The sequence below is a fragment of the Heterocephalus glaber genome, unplaced genomic scaffold, assembly GCF_053883595.1.
Source record: "Heterocephalus glaber isolate CG9 unplaced genomic scaffold, H.glaber_assembly_v1.0 deba00000678, whole genome shotgun sequence".
Classification (NCBI taxonomy): domain Eukaryota; kingdom Metazoa; phylum Chordata; class Mammalia; order Rodentia; family Bathyergidae; genus Heterocephalus; species Heterocephalus glaber.
Window position 1 is genome coordinate 5,020,629 of NW_028258157.1, and position 21,583 is coordinate 5,042,211.

Sequence of the window (21,583 nt, forward strand, 5' to 3'; positions counted from 1 at the left end):
ACCCTTCACTTACATTTTCTAGAAGATTGCACAGCTTTGGCAGCTACTACTTAATATTGGCTACATTTGCATGATGAAAATTTGATCACATAGACTTAAATTACTAGAAAGCCTGGTTTCCTATTTGCTGCTGAAAGAAATCATTTCAAAGTTGATGGTTTAAAAATAATAGAAATTTAATTTTCTCATACTCGTGGATGACTTAAATCCAATATCAGTGAGACTGGACTAGCATCAAAGTGTTATCAAGGTCACACTCCCCTGAAGAGACTAGGGCAGAACCATTCTAGCTTCTGGTGGCTGCTGGTAATCCTTGTCCTGGGGTCACAAATGCTTCTCTTTATGTTTTGATGGTGTCTTCAAAAGTAAGAACACAGGTGAGACCTTCCTTTTACTGATGATGGTATCCCACAGGGTCTGGGCCTCACGACACAGGAGATGGCAGATCCTCCAGTGAGACTTGGATTTTGCTTGCCAGGATTTGGAAAAGGCAGCTTCATGCACAGGAGAATGAGGGAGGGGAGTCCTAGGCCTGCAGACCAGGACAGGTGGCCGAAGAGTCACAAAAGTAAAAGAATAGAGAAGACAGTAAGACACTGTCTAACATTCTGAAGAGAAAAGATTTGGATATCACCAAACCCAGATGAGCTCTCTGGAGAGAGCTGAATCTAGATGTAGTGCAGAAGATGGAGCTATGCCCAGATGGAGGCTCTCACCTGTGTTTTGGACACAGACTCTTGGAAGCTTTCCCCATTTAACAGGGCCCTGGATTGTTCCAATTAGTACTCTCTTTATCTTTGCAGTCCTCATAGTCTTTTCCCACAATGTATGTGGGGCGCTGTATTTACCTTCATATTCTGGGGTATGCACACCTATCACGTGTGTGTGTGTTACTCTCTTCTCCAAGACTCTGCCCTGAAAGTATTTGTTGTCATCTTTCTGTACCCCAATCTTTTGTCATTTCAAGTTAGTGTGTCTCCCTGCTCCTTCTGTGTGTTTTGGAAATGTTTGGAATTGTTAAAACCCATCTTATTTGGCTAAAAAATAATGACCAACTCAGTGGCATCAGAGGACAAATCTCTCACCTCTCAGGCAGATCACCTAGGTGTGCATGATGCTCCAGAGTGACTCAGTGCAGGCTGGTGGTGTCACCATCTTACAGCTTCTACATTTAGATCATGATTGAGGTTGGGTACTGGTACTTCTGTGCTTTGGAAGTGATTCAGTGGCCATGATTAGTCCTCTTGTTCTGCTCATGCAGGGGGCTTGGAAATGTGGGGTTGGGTAGAATGTTTACCATCATGACTCCAAATGGTAAGTCAAGGGAAATCAAATGATGAAAACCATGAATGATAAATGAGATTAAAATAACAAAGCTTCTAAATATATCTGTTCTTTCAGCTTTGTTAAGGGACATAAGCCTGGGGGAAAAACCAAAAGACTGAAACAACTAAAATCAGATATTAAGGAGGCAACATTGCTGCCAACTTTACAAAAATTTGAGAGCAATACAATTATATGCCAATACATTACATAATTCACATAATAAAATGGGCAAATTTCTAGAAATTTGACTACAACTGACTGAAAAAATAATCTGAATAGCCCTCAAGTGAGGAGGTGGTGTGTAGTTGATTTTTGTTAGTAACACAAACAAAATCTTGTGTTCATAAAACTCCCTGGCCAATTCTACCAAACATTTGGAGATTTAAATCAGATCATCCCTAGTTGTCCCAAAAATAGAAATGGTAGAGACAATTTTATGAAGCAGTATTATTACAGTGATACCAAAAACTGTGCAAAGATTCAAAGATATCACAAGGAAATAAAATTTTAGACCAGTGTATCTTAAACATACACATAAAAAATACTTCAAAAATACAAAGAAACAGAATTTAGTAGCATATAAAAGTAATCATACTCTGTCACCAAGTTGGATTCATTCTAGTAATACAAGGTGGATTGGCAACCAAAAATCACCATGTCAGTGCAACAATTAGAAACACAGCCATCTCAGTAGATAAGAAAATAAATTTGACAAATTTGGTTTTGCCGGATGAATGTACTTCAAGATGTATTCTAAAGTGCTAGAGACCATTTTAGGCATGTTTATTGTTCATAGCTTTGGAGCTTATAATATTAATGAACCTGTAGTTTTTCTTAAGGTGGATTATTTTATGATGGTATAACACTCAAAAGTATACATAAGTTTGGCTTTGGTACTGGGATGGAACCTAATGGCTTTGCACTGAGCTACTACATCTCCAGCTCCTTTTTAATTTTTATTTTGAGATTATCTTGCCATATTGCTTAGATGCCCAGGCTGGGCTCAAACTTGAAATTCTCCTGTCTCAGCTTGCCATAGTGCTGGGATTACAGGTGTATGCTACCACATCCAACTAAATTTATATCTTTATCATTCTACTTACCTCTAAATTTTTTTTTTTTTAGTACCGGGGATCGAACTTGGGTTCTTGCACTTGCACAACAGGCGGCGAAACCACTGAGCTAAATCCCCGGCCCTTACCTCTACATTTTTTGAGGCTTGTCTTTATAGTTTTTTTCCATGTTTATGTATTTTTTTGCATCTTAAATTTTTCTTGGGAGACTTTTGTAGTCTTCTCTCTCGTGCATTGTAAGCAACTTAAGTAATTTGCTGAGATAACCTTAAACAATTCACAGGCCTTAATGTTGTCATAAGATTGTTACTTGTCATGGAGGGATTTATTTTTCTTTTTAAATGCATTTTTATTGTATATTCTGTGAGAACAACTTTAAACGTTTTCAATAGCGAAAGATGACAGAATTGCTTTTCAAGTTTTGCAGTCTTATATGTCATCAAATTTCTAGTAGCTCCGTATTCTTTTTTATTCCTGCCTGCATCCTGTTTTTGTTTTCTGAACTTTACAATAACTGAAATGTACTATGGTCATTTTGTTTTTCATTCTATTTTCCTTAAGCTGTGAACCTACAGGGATGTAAAAATGGGACATAAGAGTTACCTCATTATCCTAAATAATTGCCTAAGTAACAATTAATTTAGGTAACATTGTTAATAGGCATTTAGTCACTTGATAACTATTTCAGCTCTTTAGAATTTATACTATTTTAGTCCTTTAGTATTTAAGATAACATAGATCATTTTTGCAGTAATAGTTATCATTGCTAGCGATGGTGCCAGTGAAGTTTGTTTTGTTGTCTAATGGTGCTGATTAAGTTTACAAGTAGATTAAAAGCACATGTTTCTTTTAGACTTATATTTCCTCTCCATGAAGGATCAGGTGAGGGTTTGCTGCTTTCTGGTACAGAGCCCCAGAAGGAGGATTAATTTTTTATATTCCTCATGGAATAAGGAGAACATGATGGCCTGTGTATGACTCCTATAACTACTGCTTAGAAGAACACCTAGTACTTCCATTCAAATGCTCTTGGTCACATAGGCAAATGAGGGATTACAAGTTTGAGTTTCACTGCAAGGGAGTATTTCATCAGTGAAGAGCAACACAATTAATGCTGTGGGTGAATTGTGTCCCCAAAGACTTTAAATCCCTGCAGCCTAATGTGACTGTATTTGGAGATGGGACTTAATAGAAGGTAATTATGGTTGAATGAGGCATAAGTGTTGGTCCCTTGTCTCACAGAATTGATGGTGATAAAAGAAGAGGAAGGCATTTCTTTTCTATTCATTATTCAAAGAGACATCAAGAAGGTTGCCATTGTTAAGCCAGGAAGAGAGACCTCATCACTCCTGGGATCTCAATAGGCTGGCACCTTGATCTTGGACTTTCCAGCCTGCAGAATTTTGAGAAAATTTTTGTTTAAGCCATTCAGTCTATGGCATTTATTATGGCAGTCCAAGCTCATTAACACAGGGAAGGAGCTGGATCAATTTTTCATTATAACTTCAAAATCAGCTTGTGTATGTCTAAAAATGTGATTCTTCCATGAACATTATATTAATTAGTTTACTGACAATGTCGTTATGATGGAAAATTTTACTGTCCTGAATATTGTAGTCTTTTTATTTGCTTATTCTTTTTTGCATCCTTCACTTCTTTCTCCCTTCATATACATAAGATATTTTTGTTGTTAAATGTATTTCCAGATATTCGTTTTGGTATTTTTTGGTACTGGGGATCGAACTCAGGACGTTGCACTTGTGAGACAGGCACAGTGCCACTGAGCCAAATCCCTGGCACTGGTGTTTTTGTTATTACGTGAATGTTCTCATATATATGAGGAGCCATACACAGGATATATGTATGTATATATGTATATATATATATGTATGCATGTATCTGTATGTGTGTATATGCATACACACGTGTATATACATACACATATGTGTGTATGCATATACATATAGTTATTTTTATAGCTTGTTAACTTACTGAATTCTTATTTGGAGTAGTTCTGAGATTCTCTTATGTTCTATAGGTATAACTACATGCAAATCATAATCTCTCATTTTTTTCTTTTCATTTGGATTGACTAATACCTCTGTCCACGGGATCTTTCATACCTCCCTGTTTCCTCTTTAACTGCTATGCTGTGTTTGGGCTAAGAGAGATACATTTTATCATGTTAAGGATGCCCTGAATTCTCTTGTATTGAGGGCCTTTATTACAAATGGGTAGTGTTATTAAAAAAAAACCTTCTTCATACTTATGTGCATAATTATAGTACTTTTTCATAGCTCTGTGAATACAATGAAGTGCATTAATTTCTTAATATTGAACTGTTTTAAATTTTTGTTCCCAGGGATAAACTTGGGACCTTGTGTTTGCAAGGCAGGTGCTGGAGCCACTGAGCTAAATCCCCGGCCCTGAACTTTTCTTTATTCCTAGAATTAATATTTTCAAAGTCTTCATCTGTTTTCATGATCTGTTTGTGTTCATCAAACTCTGAATATAATTGTTTTGTCACATTCCATACTTGTTTGTGTTCTTTCAATCTCTCAGGTTCTCTTTGAGCTAGTTCTCTCACTGGCATGGTTCCAGCAACCATGGAGGTACTGCTACTTGTGAATCTTCACCTTAAATCTTCCTGCTGAGCTCTAGATCCTATATTCTAGTGTTGGGTTTCCCTGCATACTTGGTCACGGACATTTCAAACATAGTTTAAGATCAATCTAACTTTTTCCCATTGTATTCATTCTTTCTCCCAATTTTAGATTGTAGGACAAGTTTGTACATTGCTGGCCATGCAAACAATTTGGAGGAAGACTCTCATTTTCAACCTAGGCACAACCAATTAGTATTAAGTTGTAGTCCTGCTTTTTCTTTTCTTTTTTCTCTTTTTCTAGAAAAAGAGAAATAGAGAGTTCCCTGTTCTATATTCTTAATGCTGTATCTCCTAATGTAAGCAGTAATGTGTGACTCTGTTTTTTTCTCCTTTAAAAGACTCTAAGTCCTTTACCATTCTCCTCTTATGAGTTGACTTGCAGAATGTGTATCTGTTCAAGTAACTTACTACTTTTTGTTGGCCCCTCATTATTTACTTTCTGTCTTAGGAAGTAGGTGATGTTCATTTCTAGTTGGTGATTTGTTTCCCCCATACTGGGTAGTGAATGCAGGACTTTGTGCTTGCGAGGCAGGCGCGGTGCCACTGGGCTAAATCCCTGGCCCTGATGTTGACTTCTATATGGATACTAGTGATTGTTTTAGATTTCGAAAGGAAAAAGAAGTATGGCCATGACTATAATATGTAGAAGATCTGAGCCTGTCATTTTGGTGATGCACAACCTGGTAACACAAAGCTATCTTATTTTCTGCCTCATTAGTACTCTTTTCTACATTGAACAGATTCTGTAGGTTATTGAACTCATTATTTCCAATATGTGTTTAAACTTAAGTCTTTACACTAGATTGTTAGCTCTTTTTAGGAGCAGAAGTTTATTCATCTCATTCTTGCTGGAAACAAGGACAGTTCTAAATCTATAAAGGAGAGCTAGGTGTGGTGGCACACTCCTGTAATTCCAGCACTCAGGAGGCTGAGGCAGGAGAATTGCCATGAGTTTAGGGCCACCCAGAGCTATGTAATAAGCTCAAGGCCAGCTTGAACTACATAGAGTGACCTTGTCTCAAAACAAAACAAAATCTATAAAAAAAATTGTGCAATCATTTCTTTTGTTGTTCGATTGGTTTTGGGAAGGGGGTTGGGTTCTGGGGATTCAACCCAGGGCCATTGCACTGAGCTATATCTACAGCTCTTTTTCAAAATTTATTTCTAGAGGGGTCTTGCTAAGTCACTAAGTTGCCCAGGCGAGGCTCCAACCTGGAATCTTCCTGCCTCAGCCTCCCAGGGTGCTGGGATTATTTTTGAAGACTAAATTAGCATAGAGGCAAGGTATTTCTGATTTTTTCCTCCTATAAGGTGAAGTACAAATCAAGCTGCATCTTATGAAAAACACATGTAAGACACACTTTCACACAGAAGAGGGAATCCCCACATTCCTGCTCTGGCCCAATGCTGAAGATTTGGGTTGATGAGAAATGTCCACTTACAGGGGCTGGTGTCATTTGAGGATGTGTCTGTGGACTTCACATGGGAGGAGTGGAAGGATCTCAGTGATGCCCAGAGGAACCTCTACAGAGAAGTGATGCTAGAGACCTACAATAATCTGGTGGCCTTGGGTGAGTGAAACCCCCTACCCCAACAACTCTGGTAGCAGTTTTGTTCTTTTTGGTTAGTAAATGCAGGAACCGTTTCTGAGTTTTAGTGCTACTTTTATGTATTTTTAGCCGTTATGTACCATTTGCACATTTATAGGGTTGAGCCTGGGTTTCAATACATGAATATAACCTATATTGATTAAATCAGGATAATTGACAAGTATTTTACCTCACTTATATATCTCTGGTTTGTATTGGGAACATTAAAATTATGTCTACTAGGTTTTTGAAATAGTCAGGTAATTATTGCTAACCATAGTTATGCTATGAACATTAGAAGTTCTTGTTCCTATCCAATTGCACCCCTGTATGCCTCTTCTCTCCATCCTGCCCTCTGCCCACATGTTTCCATGAGCCACTAACCACTGCTTTGTTTCTCTGAGATCCAATTTAGCTTGCACATATAAGTGACAATATGCAGCATTTGTTTTTCTGTACTTGACACTTATTTCACTTACCACAATATCTTCTAGTTCCATCCATGTTGCTGCAAATGAAAGAATTTTGCTCATTTTTTTGATGGTTGAATAATATTTCCATGGATATACATACCACATTTTCTTTATCCATTTATCTGTTGATGGACACCTAGGTTGATTCTGCAGCATAGCTTTGTGAATAGTGCTGCAGTAAATGTGAAAGTGCAGATTTCTCTTTAAAACACAGGGCTAATTTCCTTTGAGTGAATATATATGGGATAGCTGTATCATATGGTAGTTCTGTTTCCTTTATCCTGTATTTTATAGTGGCTGTATACTTTACATATCCACCAGTAGTGTAGGAGAGTTTCCTTTTCTCTGCAACCTTGCCAGCATTTGTTATTTTTCATTTTGATGATAACCACCCTAACTGCAGTGCAGTGGTATCTCATGAGTTTAATTTCCCCAATGATTAAGGACATTAAGCATTTGCTTATATAATTCTAGGCTATTTATATGTCCTCTTTTGAGAAATATTTAGGTTATTTGCCCAGGTTTTTTGTTTCTTTTGTGTTTGGGTGGTACTGGTGGTTGAACCCAGGACATTGTACATGATAAGCAAGCACTCTGTCAGTGAGCTACACCCTCAGCCCTTATTTTTGAGATAGTTGTCTAAGACTGTCCTTGAACTTTGATTCTCCAGCCTCAGTGAAGCTCCCTAGCAGCTGGGATTACACGTGTGCCTCCGTATCCAGCTTGTGGTTTTTAATTGAATTTTTTTTCCATTGAGTTGAATTTCTTATATATTCAGAATGTTAATCTCTTGTTTGATAAATAATTTGGAAATATTTTCTCCCTGTGTGAATAGACTTTTCCATTTATTGATTGTTGGCCTCTGGGTGCATGGACCCAGATTTGGGCCCTCTGGAGTAAATAGGGGACCTGACTGGTCCACATGCTACAAAGCTGGTTTGGGCTAGCAGTGGCTCTGGGTGTGCAGAAGGAAACAGTAAAAAGCCATAGAGTGAATACAATTTTGAGATGGACAGTGTGTCTTTGATGTGCCTCATTCATACAGTGCCACCTTCTTAGGTGTGAGTGGAGAGGAAATACAAAAGGCCCAATTGCAGCTCACTACCTTCCTCCATACCAACTGTATTAGAGGTCCTGGGAGGAAACTTTACCAACCTAAACCATTGGCCAAGGAGTATTTACAACTAATTTTTTTTCTTTTTGTTTCTTTCTCTTGTATCTGTTTATTTACATTATTTTTATTCTTGAACTTTTCTAATCTCTTGCTCTTTTCACCTGTTTTAAAATCTTGCTTTGTTATCCCTTTCACTGCTCTTTCCATTTTTATTATATTTTATTATTACTTTTTACCTTTATTAACTTTCTTTAAGCTTATAGTATCTTTGCCAGTTTTATGTTACATTATGGTGATATAGTTGTGTTTTGATGTTCATGTGTGGGGCTGTGTGTATATTTTTATTTTGGCAGTACTTGGAGTTGAATCAAGGCCTCTTCACTTGGCTATATTCTCAGATCATTGTATTTTTTATTTTGTGACAGGGTCTCATTAAGCTGCCCAGGCAGGCCTCAGACTTGGAATTATCTATGTCAGCCTCCTGAATAGCTGAGGCTATAGATTTGTGCCTGGGTAGGTGTTGTGTTATTGTGTTACTACCTATTATTCTCTCAAGAAGTATGAGGGATTGAGGCCTCAAAAAATGGCTTTGGGGCTGGGGATTTAGATCATTGGCTTCACCACCTGCTGCACAAGCTCAAGGACCTGAGTTCGATCCCTGGTACCAAAAAAAAAAAAAAGGGCTTCTTACCACCCTCACATTAAAAGTGGAAGGGATACTCATCTCAACAGATGTGCAAATTGCCACATATAAACAAGAAAAATTGTAAAACGCAAAATGGCTCTTCTAAAGGTTTGTAACTCCTCAGTAATGGAATCTAATGATATCAAAATGCATGAAATGCTAAAGAATTCAAAAGATTTCCTTTTAAAAAATGGCCAGAAATTTCAAAATTATGCAAATAAATACCTGAATGATTTAAGGAAGACAATGCAGGATATGAAAGAGAAAATAAAGAAAAGAGATTCTGAAAATGAATATACCTTGAAAATGAAAAGCTCAATTAAAAACCCAATTCAGTGGAAAGTACCACCAAGCAGAATGAAGCAGAAGCAGAATGAAGCAGAAGCAGAATTTTAGGGCTTAAAGACACACTTGATGAATTACTACATTCAGAGTGTAATTGAAAAAAACCAAAATTATGAACAATCTTGGACATAGTGAAAAGACCACACCAAATTTTCAGTTTATAAGTGGGTACCAAGGTATGGAATAAAGGTACAGAAGATCTGTTCAGTGAAATAATGGAAAATTTCTCAAATGTTGAGAAAGATATGGACATCCAGGAACAGGAGGCACCTAGAACCCCAAACAGATATGATGGAAAAAGAACTTTCCCCTATCATGTTACAGTTGAGTGGAAGAGTGCAGAATAAGTAATAAAGATTGAGAGCTGCAACACAGACACTCCAACTCACTAAAAATAGCTAAGCAATCAAAATAACTACAGATTTTTCAGAAGAAACTCTAAAGGCCTGTAGAAAAGGAGAGAAATGAAAAATTGGAAGGTGCAAACACAAGTAGCTTACTTACAGACTCTGCATTCAAATGAGGTTTTGAGAAGACTTGTTCTGATTGTATAAGAAAGAACCTTTCTTAGTAAGACAGCTCTGATTGGATAACCCTTCTAGTGGGCAATGACCAATTAGACAAAAGGATAACCCCCCGCCCCCATACACACACATACTGACAATACATCCAATTAACTTCCACCTATGTGGTGTGTGTCCTTAAAACTTTAATGATTTTTTTTCACAAACCCATGCTTCAGCACAGTGTATGAATACAAGTAGGAAAAAACCCATATGCATGAAAATACTGGTTACATTACCTTTATGAGATACTATAAACCCAGTGATTATTTTAAGCCATTTTGTTTTATTACTGTCCTTTTTCTTCTTGTTCCATGAATACCTCTGTTTAGTCATTTTTCCTCTGTCCTCTATTTTTTCTCTTGAAAACATTGTTTCTAACAAGAGCTTCACGGGCTGCAGAATGAACAACCAGTCGGAGCCTCCCCCTCCCCCTGTTCAACAGTTGTCTGCATAAAGGGAACAGACCTATCCTGGGACATAGCATTGATCAAAACAGCAGATACACCAAGAGTAATTCAAGACTATTTTTCAATAAATGGCCAACTATTTTAACTTTGGGACTCTCAGCTAAGTATTAAGGTGTTTCATGCAAAGTCCAGATGTAGAACCCTAGATTTTTTTTCATATATAAAGAATTATTTATAATTAAGAATTATATTTTCTCTTCATCACTTAGACGTTTTATAATTCCTATAAATGATGTGCTATCTTGTATTTAGAATATTTTTTTAAGTGCATGTTAACAGTAAATAATAAAGGGGGTTATTTTGGGAAGTCCTAATTTCAGCCTCATTACTACCCTCTGCCTTTCCCTCTTCCAGCTTGTCCTCTTCCTTATCTCTAGAAGTCTACCTCCTGATTTCCTGTCTTCTATCCATAATTATTTTCTGTTGCTTTACTGATACCATCTTTCACATCTTGCTATCTTCTTTAATTCAATTAGCTGATTATTTGTAACTTATTTGAACTCATTCATCATTCTGATAATTGATACATCTTCCTGTTTGTCTTTTCTTTGATCTCTTATCATTTTAACTATCAGTTTTTGAAATTGTTTTCTCTAATTTGATCCACTTCGTTATCTGTGGGATCATCTTTTTGGGATTGACTGAGACAGGATCTCACTATGTCATCCAGGCTGGGCTCAAATTTATGGTGATCCTCCTGCTCCAGCCTCCCAAGTACTGGGCTTACAGGTGTGTGCCACCATGCCTGGCTGGAATTTATGTACTATATGTTTGGAGGCACGTTGCCTTGTTTTTTCATTTTAATTGTGCTTTATTGAGGTTTGTAGAACAGTTAGACTGTCTCTCCACTCTTGTGTGAGGTTCATTTTTGTAAGTGTTTTTCTCTTTGTTGTGTGTTTGCATTGTGGGTACATCTCTTTGTACTCAGTCTTTTCTGTATGCTAGGTCCAGCCCCTAGAACTGCTTTGCAAATAGAGAGTAACTATCAATAACATAAACACTTGGGAAGCTAACCATAGTTTATCTAATGCTTAAGAACTTGACAAAGTCTTCAGTATTATAGTAACACAGGATGAGACACAGTGTAGTAATACATTATAGTGGGTAGATCAAATTAAGTATTGATGATAGAGTGTTGCAAAGAGTGCATAGGTAAAGGAGAAGAAATATGGGGGGACAAAAAGTAGAGAATAAAAATTATACCCCCCCCAAAAAAGAGAAAGGAGACTAGATAGAACCTGGTATGTGGAGGGTAGGAAGGAGTAGAGGAAGGAAGGGAAAAAAGAACTGTGAGACAGGAGAAAGTGATTTGTATCAAATTCATTAACAGTAAAAGAAATTTATATATTCCTAATGAGGAATTGTTTACATGGGATAATATGACAAAACAAAGTGGAGTACTATGGAGTTAAAGTGGAAAACCAATAACAGCCATACTTACATATACCTATATAAAGATTAGCCACTTTCACACGAACTACTGTTAATGAATAAAAAGGCAAAACATAAAAGAGGGAGAGAGTAAAAGGACATTTGTCCTGTTTTGTTGATTGGGATGAGCATCCCTCTGCCATTTTTTCTGCTGCTGTATTTAGTCTGCTGTGATCAGGGCCCAGTATTCTCAGGGTCAGTGGTAGGGGATTTCCCCTGCTCCCCCAAGTGAGTCTCAGCCACAGTTCTCAGCCAACCATAACCTTGCAGGATTTCCATCCCATCCTTGTCTCTCTGTCTCTGTGATTTCACTGGTGTCCAGAGTTAAGGAGGTTTTTTTCAGCTAGATTGTTTCTGTCCACCTCCATTGGCTTTGTGTCCCAGCTGCCCCAGATCTGAGTTCTTTGTCATTTGTTTCTCCCTATGCCCAGTGCCAATGAAGCAGAAGCTCTAGGCAAAATGGGCTTCATTGTTTAGTGCTTCTAGTCCTCAGTCCACTAAGAATGGTGGTTGGACCTGCTTTGGAAACAGCCCATCAGTTGAGAAGCACTTTACTATTCTTATCACAGATTCTGGGCTGTTTGCTAGTGGAGAGACTACATAGTTGAGTGGCCAGCTGTGACCAGCCTCTTGGGTTCTTCCTCAGAGTGACTTTGTGTGTTTCAGAGATGCTTGGTTTCTGGCCATGTGCTGGGAGCTGAGTCCCTAGCCAGGAGTGCCCTTTCTTATTCTCACAACAGACTTTGGGCCATGTCCCCATTGGGGAGTCACATAACTTGGCTGGCTCTGAGGACAGCGGCATCTAGGGAGTTCAGTTTGCCACAGCTGCTGCCATCCCTTTGGCTCTTCCCTCAAAAGTTTTGTGTAATTCACAGGGTGATAGAGTGCCCAGATTGGAGACTGCTTTGCTGCTTATTCTTTCTCTTTTCCTGTACATATTTCATCTGTTCACTATGCAGTGGAAGCTGTCATGTAGATGTGAACTGACTGACCTTGGTGGTATCTCAGAGATATCTGTGACTGCTACTTCATGATATTGCCACAACACTCTCTGGTCACATTTTCTTGAGGTGGATGTTGTCTTTCTGCTGAGGTTGTCACATAGTTTGGCACAAATCTCACATTAATTCACCATTCACAGGACACTGCAGTAGCAAACCTGCTGTGATCTTCAAGTTGGAGCAAGGATCTGGGCCATGCATGGTAGAAGAAGCCCCAAGCCAGAGCTTCCCAGGTCAGTTGATGTATACTGGGCAGGGAGATCAGGATGATGAGCGCTCATCAGATATGAGCCACGAAGAGCTGTTTTCACTATTTTTCCTCATGTACCAACAGCTGGTCTCATTCTTTGTAGACTTGCTTTCCATAGCTTAGAAGGAGGGCTCTCACATATAAATCCATCTTCTTTTTTTGTTGTTCATGTATATTTTGTTAGATTTACCAAAAAACTAATAGTTATATGGATATTACACCTTTTTCTTAGGTAGATCTTTTCTCTAAATTCTTGGATTTTCCATGTTCATTTTTCTCCCCTCAGCCATTTGCTTTTTTTTCGTTTTTTGGTTTTGTTTTGTTTTACTTTTGGTGCCGGGGATTGAACTTGGGACCTTGTGCTTGCAAGGCAGGGGGCAGAACCACTGAGCTAAATCCCTGGCCCAGCCATTTGCTTTTTGATTACTTCATAAACACTAGTCTTTTTTAATTGTGAGGATTAATAAAGTGCATGTTATTGAAAGATAATATTGAACCAAATATATAGTGTTTGGTAGTTACATGAAAGCCACGAAGAATATTGTATGATGATGAGATAAAAATAGAATATGGCATTTTATTTTAGGAATGATGTCTAATGTATAGCCTGCTTTTTAAAAGAATGTTATAATGAACATTACATAAAATGATCTGTTGTTACATAAATGAATTAACTATATTTCATACTTTGTGGTCAAGGACAATTTTCTTTTGCTTAAAAATTGTGGTATGGGGAGAAGTGAGCCACAGGTTGGACAAATCTGGAAAGGGAAAAGCCGTTTTTAAGATGGCTATTCATTTTAATTTTCAGATGTTCATTTTCTAAATATGGTATATAATACAAAGGTGGATATAAAATCTAGAGTCATAGAATCATCATGAGTATAAAGGAGATACAAATTGGGAAATCAGTATTGCCAGTATTTAAATCTTAGTTATTCAGGCAGTCATTAAGGAATTGGTAAGAATAAAAGAAAGGAATTCCAGTATTGGGCATGGTGGTGCATGCCTGTAATCCCAGCAGTCAGGAGGCTGAGGCAGGAGGATCACTGAGAGTTCGAGGCCACCCTGGGCTACACAGAGCTCAAAGCAAGCTTGCACTAGAAAGTACCCTGTCTTCCCCCCTAAAAGGAATTCCAGTAACAAGCCCTGTATATGACAACATCAGAATTTATGAAAGTGAGGAGTACCTAGCATATGTGCATGGAAAGAGTGAGATGCTGGACTTTGTAGGACAACCAGAAGATCTTTGATAAAAAGGACAAGTGGGGCCAGGGAGCTCAGTGGTTCTGCTGCCTGCCTTGCAAGTGCAAGGTCCCCAGTTCAATCCCTGGTACCAGAACAAAACAAAAAAAAGGACAAGTGAACTAACAATTTCATGTTGTAGGACTCTAATTTCTCTTCAGGAATGAAATTCATAGTTAGCTTTTATGCTTTTCTTTGTGAAAGACACTGAGACATAATAAATTTGCATAAAAAACTCCATTTTCTATTCAAGTAGAAGAGAATTGAATTTTAAACACAAATGCCATCTGAAGCAGGGAGTTCCCAAGCAGGCATACATGTGCCAGAATCTTGGGTGTATGTCCAAGAAATATTCAGAAAAATATATTGCAACAATGGCAAGCACAGTTTAACTTCAGAACCAAATTATTCAGTGTAACAGGGAGGTAGACTTGGCTTTCTGAGACTGTTATGGTCCTGGGAATCGTAAGTTTAATTAGATTAGGGATTTGGAGGAAGTTTGTCTTCTCATGTAAGAGAAAAGATAATTTACTTTTACTCAGGGAAAAGTGAAAACTAAACAAACATAGATATAAATCCTTTTCTTAAATTATATTTCTGCTAAGAGGGAAGTCAACCAAGACTAAATCCTATAAGTAGCTAATCCAAGAAAATTTTGGATTACAAATCTGAAAGAGAAGAAAAGTAGGGTGATGTGTATACAAACAGTTGTTTTGAGAAAAAAGTATGGAGAAAGTACAGAGAAAAATTGAAGGTAAAAATCATTGTGGAAACCCAGTTAGGCATTAGGTGAATATTGTCACTATATATCTCTCTCTATTTCAAAGGAATAAAAACAATATGACATGACTTGACATTGTAGCCTTTTAATATAATTTCTTGGATTCATTAGGTATGAAAACCACACCCATGAATTGTTACTTTGAAATCTTATATCATTAGGATATGGCAGTTCTTTAACCTTTGTTTGAATTCCATACGAAATACTTATGTTTATTTCATGGAGATTACTATTTTTTTTATATCATTTTAGATGTCCAGAAAGTAAATGGTCTTATTCAGACAAACCAGGAAAATCAAGAGAAACATTTTTGGCAAGTTGTAACCACATCAGCTGATGAGAAGGTTGAATTGGGAAAACGATTTAATGTGAATTCAAACCATATTTCAGTTCTGAATATAAAGAATGGAAACTATTCAGGAGTGAAACCTGAGGAACTTAACATATGGCAGAATGTTGAGGTGCGGGCTGGAGAGGAGCCTGTTGATCTTCATGTGACTGGGAAATCCTTCAGACATCTTGAACACCTTAGTCTGCATAACAAATTTCAAGGTATACAGAAATATTTTCAGTATTGTGGACAAGAGAATGCCTGCAACATGAAAGCAGTATTGACACATAAAAAGATTCATGTGAGAGAGACTTCCAGTAAGTTCAGTGAATACGGGAAAGACTTTGATAAGTTAGCATTTATTTCCCAAGAGATGACCCAAGCAAGGGAGAAATCAATTGAATATAATGTCTATCATAAAGCACTATATAAAAAGGCTAAGCTCTTTAGCCATGAGAAAAAACACAAAGGACAGAAATATTATGAATGTAGTGATTTAGGAGAACCTTTCATTAGGAAATTATATGTTACAAAACATCAGAGAACACGTGCAGGGGAAGACCCCTATAGGTGTAATGAATGTGATAAATTCTTCCGTCAAAAGACAGAACTAAATATGCATCAGAGAATCCACAGAGAAGCAAAATTCTGTGAAGATTATGAATGTGGAAAAAACTTCAACCAGAAGCAAAACCTCAGCAGATGTCTGAAAACTCACACAGATGAGAAGCCGTATGAATGGAATATGTGTGAAAAAGCCTTTTACCGGAAGTCACACCTGAATAGGCATCAGAGAACTCATACTGGTGAGAAACTCTATGAATGTAAAAAATGTTGGAAAACTTTCTACCATAAATCATCCCTCATTAGACATCAGAGAACTCACACAGATGAGAAGCCTTATGACTGTACAAAGTGTGGGAAGGCTTTCTCCTGTGAGTCAGACCTTACAATACATCACAGAACTCACACAGATGAGAAACCATATGAATGTGAAGAATGTAGGAAAACTTTCTACCGTAAGTCACACCTTACAATACATCAGAGAACTCACACAGGTGAGAAACCATATGAATGTGAAGAATGTAGGAAAACTTTCTACTCTAAGTCACACCTCAGGAAACATCAGGGCATTCACACAGGTGCCAAATCATATGCATGTGAAGAATGCAGGAAAACTTTTAATCGTAAGTCTAATCTCACTGAACATAAGAGAACTCATACTGGTGAGAAACCCTATGAGTGCAATGTATGTGGAAAATCCTTTAACCGGAAGTCAAACCTCAGTGTACACCAGCGAACACACAGAGGTGAGAAGCCGTATGAATGTAAAGAGTGTAACAAAACATTCAATCATAAGGCAGCCCTCACTGTACATCAGGGAACTCACACAGGAAAGAAACCATATGGATGTGAAGAATGTAAGAAAACTTTTCTCCATAAGTCATCTCTCACTGTGCATCAGAGAAGTCACACAGGCAACAAACCTTATGCATGTGAAGAATGTAGGAAAGCTTTCTACTGTAGGGCACATCTCACTGTGCACCAGAAAACTCATACAGGTGAGAAGCCCTATGAGTGTCAAGAATGTGAGAAGTCCTTTCACAGGAAGTCACACCTCAGCAGGCATCAGTTAACACATGAAACTGAGAAACGATTTGAATGTAAACAATGTGGGAAAACTTTGTACCATAAGGCATCCTTCATTATACATCAGAGAACTCACACAGGGGAGAAACCATATGAATGTGAAGAATGTAGGAAGACTTTCTACTCTAAGTCACACCTCAGGGTACATCAGAGCATTCACACAGGTGGCAAATCATATGCATGTGAAGAATGCAGGAAAACTTTTAGTCGTAAGTCTAACCTCACTGAACATAAGAGAACTCATACTGGTGAGAAACCCTATGAGTGCAATATATGTGGAAAATCCTTTAACCGGAAGTCAAACCTCAGTGTACACCAGCGAACACACACAGGTGAGAAACCGTATGAATGTAAAGAGTGTAACAAAACATTCAATCATAAGGCAGCCCTCACTGTACATCAGGGAACTCACACAGGAAAGAAACCATATGGATGTGAAGAATGTAAGAAAACTTTTCTCCATAAGTCATCTCTCACTGTGCATCAGAGAAGTCACACAGGCAACAAACCTTATGCATGTGAAGAATGTAGGAAAGCTTTCTACTGTAGGGCACATCTCACTGTGCACCAGAAAACTCATACAGGTGAGAAGCCCTATGAGTGTCAAGAATGTGAGAAGTCCTTTCACAGGAAGTCACACCTCAGCAGGCATCAGTTAACACATGAAACTGAGAAACGATTTGAATGTAAACAATGTGGGAAAACTTTCTACCATAAGGCATCCCTCATTATACATCAGAGAACTCACACAGGGGAGAAACCATATGAATGTGAAGAATGTAGGAAGACTTTCTACTCTAACTCACACCTCAGGGTACATCAGAGCATTCACACAGGTGGCAAATCATATGCATGTGAAGAATGCAGGAAAACTTTTAATCGTAAGTCTAACCTCACTGAACATACGAGAACTCATACTGGTGCGAAACCCTATGAATGTAATATATGTGGAAAATCCTTTAACAGGAAGTCAAACCTTAGTACACACCAGAGAATACACAAAGGTGAGAAACCATATGAATGTAAAGAGTGTAACAATATTCAATCATAAGGCAGCCCTCACTGTACATCAGAGAACTCACAGAGGAAACAAACCATATGGTGGAATCAGGCTGGGTGGAGGCATTGGCCTCTTGAAGACAGGAAGAGCAAGTGACAGGAGGCTGAGGACTGACATCAGGAAGGGGAGATTGTGGCTATGTCTTGGGTCAGATTCAGCCAACTGAGGGGAAGGGGGATGGGAACGGGAGGCTGGGGGAGGGCCAAGATGGAGCCTTCTGGGTGGAGGGCTGGTCCAGTGGGTCAGGGTTGGGGTTGTATGGAGCCAAAGCCTGATAAGGAGATAAAAAGAAACATAGACTTGAAAAGGCTATAAAGAGATAAAAGGGGAGACAAGCCACATAAAGGGAATGGTAAGAACAAAGGACAGAAGGTCTAAATAAAAACCTCTTCAACTTTCTCAAGTGATGGAGGAAGTTATTAAGGATTAATTTTTGGGCTTTATATAATCCCTTTAGGTCCATGGTAGACAGAGTGGCCAGAAGGCACCCCAGGGGAGTGCTGAGGGGAGCCCATGTCTTGATTACCTGAGGTGTGCCTAAGAGGAACAGAAGGCTCACCCAGGGGGACAGGTGTCCCCATTGTAGGAAGCAGACACTGAGAATGTGAGGGAAGACAAACAGCTGCATCCAGCAATTTTGTTTGTCCCCAGGCCCAGTGTCTGAAGGTTAGGCCCAGCACCAGGACTTACAGATCTGACTGAGACAAGGGCACCCCCAACAGTAAGAAGATAACTTTTAGTCACTGCTCATGGTTGCTGGGAAGAGGTGGTGTGCAGGCTGGGGACAAACCACTAGTTCAATTCTGTGGGAGACAGACCTCAAAAAGGAGAGGTTTATTCCACTCCCATTGATGTGTCTCAGGAGTAGAAAAGACCCATGATGAAACCAACAATATAACCAGCTGCAGAAAAATTTAAAGGGAAAGTTTCTTGTCTCCATACACATGGTCATGAGTCCAGGAGGCAGCCCCAAATGGAAGAGGAAGCAGGCTGTTACTGGAGAGGAGGAGCGGGGAACTTGAGATACTATAGTCCAGGTCTGGGGAGAGGGTCTGGGTGCAGCAGACTTCTTCCCATCAGATTCTTACTGGTGGTTGCTGTTGCTAGGGTGAAGCAGGTCACTGGGGTCTCTGGAGCTGTTGGTGGGGCAGAGCAGGTAGAGGAGGTAGGATGTGTTTTGGCCTGGGGCATAGGCACCACACAAAGCCCCAGGCACAGTTCATGTGGAAGGGACATTTTTGTCTCCAAGGGGAGGGATGGTGGGTTTAGGCTTCAAAGGTTTTATTTTTATTTTTTGGTACTAGAGATTGAACTAAAGACCTTGCACTTGCTAGGTAGGTGTGATGCCTCTGAGCTGAATTCCCAGCCTGGGTTTTATATATATTAAAGGTGGAAAAATAAACATCTGCTGCAGAGTGAGTACAGACCAATTAGTACACCCTGCAAGATGAGAACAATCTCTGTGAAAGGGAACACAGTTGCCAAGAGCTTATAGGTGGCATCTTTTGTATCTCCCACTCCTCAGGCTGACATCAGTTCTGGGGCATCCTATCAAACACCTGCCTCAGTTCTCATGCAGAACTGGAGACAGCATCATCTCATTGGTCCCTGTATGTTTTAAAAGTACAGCAGTGATACACTAAATCTGTGTACTTCAATGGGACTGGACATCTCAAAGAATATTGTAAAAATAGCTACACAAAAGGGAATCTTAATTTGATTTGGTTGCCACACTATCAAGTCCAAAAACTTACCCATGTTGAGCTGGGTGTGGCTCTGGGAAGCATGACACAGCAGGGAATGCATGGGATGAATTCGAAAGGAGAAGATTGAGTAAATATTCTAGCAAGTGGAAGCAAAAGGGTGACTGCCAAGAGATTGGGTTATAGCTCAGCGGCTGAGTACTTGCCTGGCACAAGCAAGGCCCTGGAGAAGGGGAAGGGAAGGCTGGGGAAGGATATACACAAGGAACTTCCACACAGATGCACAGGAGACACATGCTATGGCACACTCTGAGCACATCATGAAAATAAACTTCCAAAGCACTCATTTCCAAGAAACCAGCATTACTTTAGTTCTGGTGAGGACAGTGAATCAGACTAAACCTGGTATTTTTCTCCCATAAAACTTGTACTTTTGAATGCACTGAGTAGGAAAGGCCCAATGCAGCATTCCATATTAGCAACTACTTCCTATTAAGCCGGGATGCTGTGTGACTTTCACAAGTGTTGTACCTTTAATGCTAATAATCTTTGGAAATTCTAATAAAAATTAAAGGAAAGTTTCACAACACTTTACTGAGCAAAAAAGATAAGCTACCTTTGCAGTGGTATATTGAATACAGCTGAGTATAGCTAGTTGGCTGACACGATGAGGTAGATAAGGCCAGTAGTTTAAAACCAGGTTGGCAAGCTAGTAGGTGAGGACAGGTGGGAAAAGCCAGTTAGATGGAAAGGTGAGGGTCTCGGTCAGGGATAAGGTAAAGTGATTAACACCACACAAGACTAACGCTTAAAGTCAGGCCAGAATGCTTAGCGAGGGTGAATGGCTGACTAGCTGAATAAGCCAGGCTGATATGACTAGAGTCACGTGATGAAGACCATTTGGGAAGGCAGGTACATAGGGAAGGAGGTGGAATTGAGGTGAATGAGGCCGAGTGGGAAAGGTTAGGCAAAAGGTGGAGGAGGACAGTGAATTTGGAGCAAAGAAGTTGATGCTAAATGAAGCTGGGTAGCTGACACAGAGTAACAAGACAAAGGCTTAAAGATGAAGACAGCTGTGGTTAGAGCCAGGTAGGTAAGGACCTGGGGTTTTAAGGACACTGGAACACATACATCCAGAGAGCTAAAATCGGGCATAGGGTCAGGAGCTAGGCCTAGGGTCAGCCAGGTAGCTAAGGTGAAGAAGCTGAGCCAAGGGTTGGGGAGGTGGGGAAGCAGCCGAGAGGGCAGGGTCAGGCCCGAGGTCAGGAAGTAAATAAGGTCAGATGTGTATAGCCAGGGGGCAAGGCCCACAGGTTGAGGCCACATAAAGTTGCATGGCTGACACCACACCCTAAGGCCAAAGCTTAAAGTCAGCTTAAATGGGCTTTGGTCAGCTGGGTATGGGACAGAGTAAAGGCATTTACAGCAAGGCAGCTATGTAAGGCTAAGAAGTTGAGCCTAAGGATAGGCCAGAAGATTGAGGCTCAGGGTGATGGCCACGCTGTTAGGAAAGGTCAGTGATGTCAGTGAGTAAAGCCAGGCTGACAAGGACAGAGGGGTTGGGAGGGCGCTGTAGTGGCCAGGCATGAAGAATCAAGAATGAAGGCTAGCAATTGAGAGTGAAGAGGCTGCCAGGATACCTCAGTGGTAGTGGAGGCCATGGGTTCAGTCCCCAGCAGAGGCAAACACATGAACCAAGATCACCAGATAAGCAAGGCCAAACGTAAAGCTGGCAGGATAAGACCAGGTAGCCTAGGCCTGACCACAAGGGTAAGTTCAGGTGGGTCAGTTAAGAGGAAAACAAAGCAAGTGGAGAGAGCAGGTGTGT

General features: G+C 39.5%; 1 protein-coding gene across 1 annotated transcript in view; it reads left to right on the forward strand.

Moving 5' to 3' along the window:
- LOC101723533 (uncharacterized) overlaps positions 1-21,583 on the forward strand; it is a 58,101-nt gene that overhangs the window by 16,960 nt on the left and 19,558 nt on the right. The window contains exons 2-4 of the mRNA XM_087206743.1: positions 6,509-6,635; positions 12,876-12,968; positions 15,264-17,996. Of these exons, the coding sequence (XP_087062869.1) occupies positions 6,509-6,635; positions 12,876-12,968; positions 15,264-17,996 (2,953 nt within the window). The remainder of the gene's footprint in view (positions 1-6,508; positions 6,636-12,875; positions 12,969-15,263; positions 17,997-21,583) is intronic.